This window comes from Aristolochia californica, unplaced genomic scaffold, assembly GCF_029961685.1.
Source record: "Aristolochia californica isolate CCGP_79_NKW_82.1479 unplaced genomic scaffold, dmAriCali1.0.hap1 SCAF_10, whole genome shotgun sequence".
NCBI lineage: Eukaryota > Viridiplantae > Streptophyta > Magnoliopsida > Piperales > Aristolochiaceae > Aristolochia > Aristolochia californica.
The window spans coordinates 2,971,192-2,981,902 of record NW_027181771.1 but is presented as its reverse complement, the minus strand read 5'-3'; the positions used below and the strand labels follow the sequence as shown (position 1 = coordinate 2,981,902).

General features: G+C 38.1%; 2 protein-coding genes across 2 annotated transcripts; one reads left to right on the top strand and one right to left on the bottom strand.

Annotated features, from left to right (window-relative positions):
• Window positions 1-76: 76 nt before the first annotated feature.
• Window positions 77-3,672, top strand: LOC137940366 (small ribosomal subunit protein eS26y-like). The gene is made up of 5 exons (XM_068785400.1): window positions 77-174; window positions 270-362; window positions 827-911; window positions 998-1,128; window positions 3,316-3,672. The coding sequence occupies exons 1-5, from the start codon at window positions 172-174 to the stop codon at window positions 3,379-3,381; spliced, it is 378 nt and encodes a 125-aa protein (XP_068641501.1). The 5' UTR covers window positions 77-171; the 3' UTR covers window positions 3,382-3,672.
• A 4,490-nt stretch (window positions 3,673-8,162) lies between these two features.
• On the bottom strand, window positions 8,163-9,766 carry LOC137942726 (EPIDERMAL PATTERNING FACTOR-like protein 4). Its single transcript, XM_068788465.1, has 4 exons — window positions 9,660-9,766; window positions 9,158-9,529; window positions 9,001-9,044; window positions 8,163-8,665 (listed from the first exon to the last, which is right to left on the bottom strand). Exons 2-4 carry the CDS (start codon window positions 9,279-9,281, stop codon window positions 8,423-8,425), a joined length of 411 nt encoding a protein of 136 aa, XP_068644566.1. The 5' UTR covers window positions 9,282-9,529; window positions 9,660-9,766; the 3' UTR covers window positions 8,163-8,422.
• Window positions 9,767-10,711: the final 945 nt, after the last annotated feature.

The window sequence follows — 10,711 nt, the reverse complement described above, 5'->3', positions numbered from 1 at the left end:
TGAAAATAACTTAAACTTAATATGAGTCGGGCGGCCTTTGATCCCTACGTATAAATTATCGCATTCGCTTAATTTCGTTCCTGCGAACCCTAGAAAGTTGAAGGCTTGAGACGACGAACCCTTCGTACAAGGGCTAGGGTTTCGAAGCACAGAGTTCAGAAGCCAGCTCCAATGGTTAGATCACTTCACGAAAAGCTAATCCTGGTGTCTTTGGCTGTTGCCTTCTCCTTCTCCCTTACTGATTGATTTGTTGGATGCTTTTTGCGCAGACTTTCAAGCGCAGGAATGGTGGTCGCAACAAGCATGGTCGTGGCCATGTTAAATTCATACGCTGTTCCAACTGCGGGAAATGCTGCCCGAAGGTATGATTCTGAATTTTGGGTTCAGTAGTTTTCAATTCCTTATTTTTTGGGAATGCTTTGTTGCTATGTCCGTCTATTTTATATTGAAATTGTGTGACGTGACGAGAGCTTCATCTTGTGGTAGCCGGCGGCACTTTTCCTTCTTGTTGGAATTTTTTTTTATTGCAACATAGAACCATTGGGGTCGCATTTGGGATGAGTAGTCTGTTCATCAAGATTTGGATCTATCAGATTCACACTTCCGTTGTGGTTTTGAGTGGATAATATTTGCGTATTCTCCTAGTCGCAACGGTCTCCCTCGATCTTGCTTCAGTTTCTTACCTTCAAAATTGTAACCCATTTGAGGTTTCTTATTTATTTTTTGTTTTTCAACGATAAAAATGTATTATATGAGTTTCTTTCTCTGAGTTATTTTTTCTTATTCTGACTTTTCCTTCTCAATATTTGTTTTCTTGATTGAATAGGACAAAGCTATCAAGAGATTCCTTGTCAGGAACATTGTTGAACAAGCTGCAGTGAGAGATGTGCAGGAAGCCAGTGTTTATGATGGTAATTGTTTTTGTTTTGTCATTCCTTTTATAATTTCATACCATGAGTGATCTGCTAACAAGCTGTTAACATGTTGCACATCTTAGGTTATACACTTCCCAAGCTGTATGCCAAAATGCAATACTGCGTTTCATGTGCCATCCACTCTCATGTGGTGAGGGTCCGATCTCGTGAGGCCAGGAGGAACCGTGAGCCCCCTCAGAGATTCAGACGCAGGGTATTTTCTCAACCTTGAATCACTTGATGTTTTCCTGTGTTTGCTCTGTGTTTTTAACGTTTGCAAAGTTACTATTTGTAAGCATATCCTAATTGATTGTAATAGCTGTCTATTACAAGAACTAGAAGTTTTCTTTCTTTGTTATGTTTTAAAGTTGCTCAAACAGTGACTTGTGAAATATTGCATGTTAGGAAGTACTGAACTGATGATATACTGTTTTACTTTGACTCTAAATATTTTTTTTTTCACACTTAAATAGAACTATCACATTTATAATGTATCTGTTGCTGTCATTTCAAGTTGTAGTTAAGGTTATGGAATGTGATTAAAACATAATGAAGTTATAGAACAAACAATAGAAGATAATAAGTACATCAATGTGGAAGTCTCTAGATAAAACCGGTTCAAATTCACTAGACTTTGTGAAAGGTTGAATCTTTTTCATAAGGATATTCAATGTTCAGGCCATGTTTTCCCTATTATATATTGGTGACTGTTTTTCTTAACCCTTTTGCAGTCCTGATTATAATGTATCGCACTAATTAAGTGGAATATCAACATTCCTTTGGGGTGGGGTGAGAATGGAGCTCTATGTGGAATAGCTGTCAGAAAATATCTATACCTTAAAGAAAACTGTCCATATGTCTGAAAACCAGAACTGTTCCTTGGTCTTCTAGTTCATAAGAAACCCTTTCATTGAATTTTTTCTTTTGTCTTTTGCTTTTTTATTTGTTTCAGCTAGATGTGGATGCATCTAGTGACAGTCTTATGGTGTCTGTATTTAAAATTTGAGGGTAGCCTTTGTCTCCCTTATTTAAGTGCTTGTCCATGAAAAGCTTTATTAGTCATCTACTAATCTATACCTTAAACAAACTGTCAGAAAACCAGAACTGTGGCTTAAAATTTGTTTTTTGAATTCCAGTGGACAAGAAATCCATATTTCATAGAACTTATTTTGTTTCAGTTAGCTGTGGATGGATCTAGTGAGTCTTATGGTATCTGAATTTTTAATATGACAGTAGCCTTTGTCTCTTCCATATAAGTGCTTTTTCTATGAAAAGCTTTATCAGCCACCTAAGTCTCATGAATATTTTATTTTTTATTTCATCTAATGTTTTTAATTTTTTTTTTTTGTAAAGCCCTCATTCATACAAATGTAGTGCTGTTACTTAACTCCAATGTTTTGAGTACTGGTGAAGATGCTGATGACAACACATGCTATGGATATGCTACTTTCATACGATTCATCTTATGTTCTTTATTTGTGTAGTTCATAGGCACTTGTCGATTGACTGTGTATATGCTACTTTCTGACTTTCAGCCTATCGGAATTTTTTGAATGTACTTTCTGGGATAACAAAGAAATTTATGGTCTTAAAAAGACAGTGTACCTTCACTAATTAGGCCGTAACTTTAATTGCCCCAGATGATCTCTAATAATAATGGTCTAGAGACTCATCTCTATAAAAGATTCTTCTTCCAGTTTAATGGGAATTAAAAATGTAAATTATATGGTTTAATTTTACACACCGCACATTTTCCCTCAGTTATGTAATTGGTGAAAATGTAGAGAATAACCTGAAGATTGTTTACTGTATCTTTTTGTATGTGAGCTTATTTCTCTTAGGTGAGATGATTTGCCTGACATTGAACCTGCTGAAATCTTTATAAAAAAAGTGGTGTGGCTGCTTTTTTTTTTTTTTTTTTTTTCTTTTGTTGGGCATAAACAATGCCATCCATTGAGATGGATGGCTTGCTGGACTGCTTTATGAGCGGCACTTGCTAGCTAGTATCTGGGGTGAATTTGCTATTTCTGTTCTTTATTTTAGTGTAACTGACTGAAAATCCTATATTGAATGATTTTCAGCATTAAGTCCATGCTATGCGTCTACTGAATTTATCATGTTGATATATATGCAAGTTAAATTTAAGCGTTTTGAAGAGTAGATCTCTTTTGGTGATATAATAACTGAGAGTTGTGCCTATCAAATTAACTTGTGTTCGTCAAGTTTTTGAACCTCAATCTTTCTGTGTTTGTCATTATGATCCAGAATTGTTGTCATTATGATCCAGAATTGTTTAGTCATTAAGAACTGTGATCTTCTTTTTTCTTTATGTTAAGTCCAGACTGGTTCTTAAGCCATTACAGTTGCAATTATTGAATATCATGATTTGTTTTGACTGCAGGAGGATACTCCCAAGCCCGGACAAGGACCCCGCCCTGCTGGACCTCCAAATCCGGTGCGCCAATGATGATAAAAATGGCCGGTGTCAGTAATCTTTGTTAGTTTTAAATGGAGCTTGGTAGTCTTCCTTGAAATTCTCTTGGGAGATTTTGTTTTTGACTCCAGTATTAGAAAGAAACTGAGCTTTTGGTTCAACTTTTTGCCTCATACTGTTAAGAATTTCTTTAGCCTGATAGAGAAGAAATTGCTTATGCGTGGAATGTTAGTGTTACTTCCTGATAGAGCAGTATCCTGACTATGTCATATTACGTTCTGGATTAGCTAATTTTTTTTTATATAGATCGTGCTTCACTTTGCAGTTGGTGTTTTGTGTAGTTTATTAATCTGCATGCCAGTTGCCTTCAGTAGGATCTCTAGGAAAAAAAAATTATGGAAAAAAAATTTAAGTATTTTTTTTTTTTATGAATTTTGATCAAGATTTGTCAAGCTTCCATGAAGGACAAAAAATATCCATTTCCAAGCGGTTCGAAATTTGAACATTAAAAACTTGTTTAGTTCAGTTGATTCTGCCCCAAACATTGTCTCTCTCGACTCCTAAAGCAAAAACAACCATTCCTAAACGCTCTTAGACTTTGAAACGTTATTTGGATACAAGATTTGCAACTTGGAAAGCCACCTAATAAATACGAAAGTATTTCTTCCACTGTTACTTCAAAGTCCTTCTTGCTTGGTTCAACTCTTGCTAGACCTTGTTAATATCATTTATTTCAACAAGAAAATTTGAAGTGGCTTTCAGATTAATTTGAAATTATTTGGGGCATTTGAAGGGGATTTTACATAGTATTGCAGATTGAAGGGCAATTGTTGAAGTCCAAAATATTAGTGCACTTACACTTTGAAACCTTTTGATTGGTCTTGGTTTAAAAATATTGAGTTCAATACTTCTGATCCCTAACTAGTGTGCTTATGTTGTGAAATTAAATTCAAGCCAAATTGCTTTAAAATTTCCCCCATTTCAAAAGCTAATCCAGCTTAAATTGAATTGTTATTTGAAAATCTGATCAACCCAAGGGCCTACTGAGCTACTATAGCATTGCAAGGTATTAAGGATCGTGTTCTCTTGGTTCTCTCTTTTCCACTTTTTCTCTTCTTCTCTCTCACTTCGATGCTTCCCAATAAAAAATGAAAAGGAGAAAAAGAAAAAAAAGAAAAAAAAAAGAATGCATGAATATGATAGTATTCCGTATGACTCAAATCAATGGGATGACTTAAAGAGTAAAAAATTCTTTGTTGCAACTAATTCGATGACCCAATTGAATGACTAAATCTAGAAAAGCTTATATTGCAACTCATTTGGTGCTCTAACCGAATGACTTGTTGAACAACTTAAACTAGAAAAACGTATATTGAAACTCATTCAATGCCTCAATCGAACAACTTGAAGAAAACAAAAGCAACTTAAAAGGCCAACCAAGCGGACCAACATCAAGTGGATGATTGGCTTGAAGATACAATTATGATAGTGCTTCTTGGATATGATTCGGTCATGATAAGTTTCCAAAATCTGTAAGTGACCGATATATGTGATTATCAGCTCATAATAAAAATTAAAAGTATTTTTTCATGCATTTAGTTGAGATTTCATTGAGTTCCGAAAAGGATTAAAGGTCCCTTGAGTGAGCTCGACGTTCTAAAATCTGAGCACTAAGAACTTATTTGTTTAAGGTGATTTCACTCAAATGTTATTTGATCTCGACTCCCAAGTAAAAAATGCATATGCTTTGAAATCAAATTTAGAGATTGGATTTGAGTTTTTGAAGAGCCAACGATCAAAGAGCTGTATATTTTTGGCTTTATATTTTAAAATCTTTATTTACTTAGCATATTTCATGATAGAGTCTTAGCAATCATAATTTGAAATCATATTACACATTTTAACATAATGATTTGTTGGGGCATGTGAGGGGCCTTTTAGATAATATTGAGTGTTTGGAGGATTGTATTCAAAATCCACTCTTACTTTGAAATTCTTAGAGTGATCTTGGTCTAGAAAATCTGAATTCAAGTATTCAAATCCTTGACTAGTGAACTTGCATTGTTGTTGATTTCTAGGGACAAGACATAAACACAAGAGATCTAAGGGAATGAGAGAAGAGAGAAATTCTAACTCTTGGGAGAGAAGAAGAAGAAACCAAGGGAAAGAAAGAAGAGGAAATGAGACAAAGGTATATGGACAAATTTGAACCAAAAGAGGGAGGTTTAAATGCTTTACCCCATGCCTTGAGTTTTTTTTTTTTTATAGTAGTGAGAAAGTGTTTACAATGATTACAAGCCCTTAGGTCTACATGCTTCAAAAGGAAAAAAAACATAAGAGGACATAGATTAACTTGTATAATTACAACTCTATACCATTTCTATGAAAGTTTTCCTTATTTACTAGCCATGCCACCCCTACACACGTGGGTGTTTTTTAACACTCCCCTCAAACTGGTGTTTGTAACTTCACTTGCAAATAATCTTGGTCAAGAAACTTGTGTGCTTGAAAAGGATATTTTGATTGCTTTGAATTGATTTATTTTCTTCTTGTTCACATCTTTTTTGTAGTCTTCATCTTGTTCTCGTCTTGTCTCCCTCTTACTATGATATTCTAGTCACATAAAACTTGATTATCACATATAGAATTCTTCATTATTGGTTACCTCTTTCTTGTATTTTTTCTTCTACTTCTTCCCCTCAAGCTGAGGATCTATTTGTTTTTTACCAAGAGATCCAACTTGCACATCATAATGGTGAACGAAGAAAAATCATTCCTAGTCGTACGACAAAACTCCATACACTAATCAAAATGGTCATAGTTTGAAACATACTCTGCTCAATTTTAATGGTGAAAAAATAAACCAACTTAGGACACAGCATAGAGATTATTCACTTTCTGAGGGTAACTCAAACAAAAAACACCCATGGGTGAAGAATGAAAAGACTCGAGTCAAGCTGGATGTTGGGCACACTCCTATACTTTTTAGGTAGTGGGTCTATAGGCATTGCTCTGAAGTGATTTTTACGAAAATATATTGAAGAAAGTACTATTTGCAAACTCAATACAAGAGAGAAATTAAGGGATATGAAAATTTTAAACAGTTTGCTCAATGGAGATGCTAAAGCTGCACTAGTATAAATACGTAACTAAGTCAGCTCGCAAGACACTGGTAGCCCATCACAAAATACCTTCAAAACAACGGGTAGAAATGGAAACATGTGAATTCGTCCAAGCAATTACAGTGGTAATCCGAAGCGGCAAAGCAACTCTACACAACAACTCATCTCGACAGGACACCTATTTGAACAAAAAAGTAAGAAGAAAAATTGAAAATTACTAACACAAAACAGAAGAAATAGGGCATCCCTCCAAGCAGAGTCTATGAGTTTTCTATCTCTCTCCATTTGTTAGAGAAGACGAGATAATTGGAGTCTATAAAGAGTGGACGAGAGAGGAATTGAGAGGCGAGAGTGGCGATTTTTCTATCCCGTCTCTACATCTCTGATTTTCCCCAAAGAAGATGAGTGCCCAAAGGCCTGAATTGTTTAACTTACCAAGTTGGCTCGTGATCTCGCGAACCGAACTAAGGCTCGTGTAACTATACGAACACGACCCAGAACTCGAATTCAGTTCAAGTTCGGGATTGTTAGAGCCGGGACCGAGCCGAACTCGAATTGTTTGCGAAGTGGCTCAGTATGATGTCACCTCTGGGCAAGGTTCATTAGGGGTAAGAGGGAGAAGCCATACAAGAAGTAGAGTTAGTACAATGTGTAGTAGAGGGAATGGGCAAGGAATATTAACATGTTCAAGGGTAGGAGGTGGAGATGAGCGAGGGTCTAAAAATTGATCATGGATGTCTTGAGTGAGTGAGGTGGGTGGTTGTATAAAAAGTGTATAATTTTCATGTAGGGAAAACTATTTTTATCAAAACTTACATGATGAGATATGTACAACTTTTCTAAACGGTATCCTAGAAAGATACATGGTCATCACTAGGTGAATTTGACGAGTCCACTCGGTTTGAATGGTGAGGTATAATTCTCATCTCTTCCACTGCTTGGTCTAGGAAATCCTTGGCCTGGTTCTATTAATGCCCAACAAGGTGAATGGCCTGGTCAAGATTTTAAGGTGACTAGTTCTATCACAGCGTTTGCAACAGAGAGCTCTCTATTGCTCCTGCGAATGGATCAGAAAGAATCCTCTCTTTTTAGAAGTTCGTATATTTCTTATTGCAGGAAACTGATCTCTCTTCCTGCCTCAGTTCTTCCTTCGCCTTGTAACCTCGGAAAGTGCGGCCAAAGGGCCTGGCCTTAGAGGGGTTGGCTCAGGCGTGCTTGATAATCCTAGCTTCCTAAAGCTTACAATGGTAGACAGGGGGATGAAATCATCTGCAAATATAATTCCTGTTGCTGGTGATTCTTTAGTTAAACTAGTTGTCCAGTCCTTCGGTAGCAAAGCTCGGGAGGCCGAAGTAATCATCATCGTACCACGGGAGGGGAGACTCGTTCCCTTCAACCATCCAATAATTGAAAGAGCTGGACTCATCTTCAGCAACAGTGCAAATTTCAGACTCTTTGGAGCTTTTGCCCTCAGTGCGTCGACAGGGACATGTACATCAGAGAGGTACTCTTCAGTAACTTTCGTTCCCCAGCTGAAAAGCTCCTTGTCTCCTGCAACTCCTGCTGCCTCCTAGGACGCAGCTCTCTCACATAAAAAATTAAGAAGAAAAAAAAACGAAAAGAGAATAACCAGTAGAGAGAAAAATCTCGATGTTCATTCACATTCAATTACTTGTTGAACAAAATCCCAGTTAACTCTCTCACGAATCAATCACAATATCTACAGTTTTTTGGACAATAAAGACAAGAGAAGAAGGGTTACAACCATTTCCATTAATGTTAGAGTGAGTGTAGAACTCTATCATGTATCAACACAAAAAATTTCACTTCCGTTAGATCATCACAACCACACAGAGCCATCGTCTCAAACGGAGAGTACAATAGATATCTGAGCCTTAGTTTCTTGCGCAGCACAGGCGAAGATTACAGACTCGGTGAGATTTAGTCGCCGTCTACGGCATGTATAGTTTATTGCCGCACTTGCACCGCCAGGCCTCTGGGTAGTACTCCGTCGTCACTGGCGTTCCTGGCGGCACGGGGACGTGAACCGGCTTGCAGGGAGAACACTTGCCGCATTTCGATGTGCATCGGGGAGGAGAAGATCCCGGTCCACTCAGATATCGCCGTATCGGATCTGAAAATGACTCCGCCTCACCACCCACAGCCACTTTCTCTGTAACCTCCGCTGCTGTTCCCTGTTTGTCACCTTCAAATAGTTAGCGCTCAACAGTACTGTCCCATGTTCACATTGGCTGCCAAAGGCTTGGCTATGATTCATTTCTGTTGAAGCAAACCAATTGGGACGAAGGGAAACTAGAATGCTCCAGGTGAATACGTCACCACATCAGGCAAATGCTCCTAACTCGAGGCAGATGGCCTGAAAAGGTGGGGGTGAGCACCGCCATTGGGGAGTATTCTAACAGGCATATACCAGAAGAAGAGGAAAGGGAAGGGAAGAGGAGAATAAAAGAAGAGGAGGAAGAAACGCGGGTTCACAAATTTCGGAGATGACTGAACATCAGAAACCCACCTTAGTATAACAATCATTCCATCTACCTGTTGAACCCCTGATGCCTGCTCCAAAGGAAAAGAAAAACGGTAAAATTGTTACAAGGATCAGAAACGAATTGCAGATTTCCAATGAAAATCGACAAAGCCATTTATGGATTCATTAAGAATGGACTTACCAAAACATAAACTTCTGGTGCTGAAGGTGTTGACCAGAGCACAGAGAGAGAATAAACAGATGGAGAAGCAGTAAAAACAAGGCCGTTTCGGCTTGAATCTTGGTCTCCACCCTTTCAAATCCATGAATAGAAGAGAAAATGGAAAAGCCAGAGGGTATGAAACGTTTTCTTTTCTCTCTACTCCGTTCTCTACCTGATTGGCACTGATCTGTGTTGCCCGTGAACTTTGCTAGAGAGTAAAATCAATCTCCAACTCGATTTTCGACCTTTCTCATGCAACTGTCAGTAGAAACCATCCTATCCAACTCACACTTTTGGGAATCTCTCCATTCGTTTCTGGGTTAACCCTTTCTCTCCGTCTCTCAGAGCTTTCTGCAGTCACACGCGAAAAGATAAAAGAGTGAAAGATGTATAGATAAAAGAAAAGAAAAACGGGAAGAAGAGAGAGAACAGCTGTTTGAGAGCTGCAGAAGAAAAGCTTAGATCTTAGCAAGGAACATACGAAGCAGACAAAGCACTGAACTTTAATATATTCTCTCCCTCTTAAAACATTTGCGTTACTTCTTTTAAGCTTGCCTGGGAGACTGTTTCCACCACTTGATTTGACGAATCTGCCCTATCGAGTAGCAAAATAGCAATAGTTGCCCAAGCAGATGAGGTTCAAAACGCAGAACCTCAATTTGCATCCATTATCTATCGTTTTCTAACTCTGGTTTGCAGGGGCATTTGGGTAATCCAGGTGAGCAGCCATGTTTGGCTTTCTGGCTACTTTTGGCAAGCAGACGCCTGTTGAAAATCCTAATCTGAGACAACTTCATATATGTCTCTCTATGAAAAGGCGTAAGCACTTGAGAGAGAAGGACTTTGCTTCAAAAGACGTGAGAAGTATAAGATGACTCCTCAACTCTTTGTTTGCTTTTCGTTCTGGGCTCCCTTCTTAGGATAGCTTTTTCTTTCTTAGTGCAACTCCGATAATGGAAAATCAGAGTCTCCTTTTCTCTCTCTCTCTCTCTCTCTCTCTCTGTGACTGATCCTGAAGAACTACTCAGATTTATACGAGCCCTATACCTGCAACAATCAATAATGTAGACGAGAAAGGTAAGTTACTATAAAAATAGACGAGGGAAGTAAAAGGTAATCGCCGGAGAATGCCAAATTCTCTCTCTGTTTGTTCTTAACTGCGTTTGTTAGGTTTTCTTTCTGTACTAATCAGGTGAAGATTAAAAAAAAAAAAAAAAGAGTAGAGAACGGAGAGTGGAGTGGGACTGAGAATAAAGAAAATGGGAATGGGCAAGGGTGTCCGACCCGAGCACAAATAATTGGGAAAGGAGAGAGAAGAAGAGACACATTGGTTATTGGAGTCTGCAGGGCACACTGGGGCATCCCAAGGCCCTTTGTCGGGAACACAACCCTAACCTTTTTCATTTCTATTTTTTTCTCTGTTTATTGCCCACTATTTTTGAAAAGTTACCTCTTTTTACCATGCATCGGAAAGCCAAGGATTTACGAGGAAAATGCTGTCTCACTCTCCTTTCATCTCTTCCACCCTCACCT

What these genes read in the sequence shown, in the direction of transcription:
- LOC137942726 (XM_068788465.1), bottom strand. Translation starts at nt 9,281, where the DNA reads ATGGATTTGAAAGGGTGGAGACCAAGATTCAAGCCGAAACGGCCTTGT. An exon ending in CACCAGAAGTTTATGTTTTG is followed by an intron (nt 9,045 to 9,157) that starts GTAAGTCCATTC and finishes CCTTTGGAGCAG; the next exon opens with GCATCAGGGGTTCAACAGGT. An exon ending in GGAATGATTGTTATACTAAG is followed by an intron (nt 8,666 to 9,000) that starts GTGGGTTTCTGA and finishes GGTGACAAACAG; the next exon opens with GGAACAGCAGCGGAGGTTAC.
- LOC137940366 (XM_068785400.1), top strand. An exon ending in GGAAGCCAGTGTTTATGATG is followed by an intron (nt 912 to 997) that starts GTAATTGTTTTT and finishes TGCACATCTTAG; the next exon opens with GTTATACACTTCCCAAGCTG. An exon ending in CTCAGAGATTCAGACGCAGG is followed by an intron (nt 1,129 to 3,315) that starts GTATTTTCTCAA and finishes TTTTGACTGCAG; the next exon opens with GAGGATACTCCCAAGCCCGG.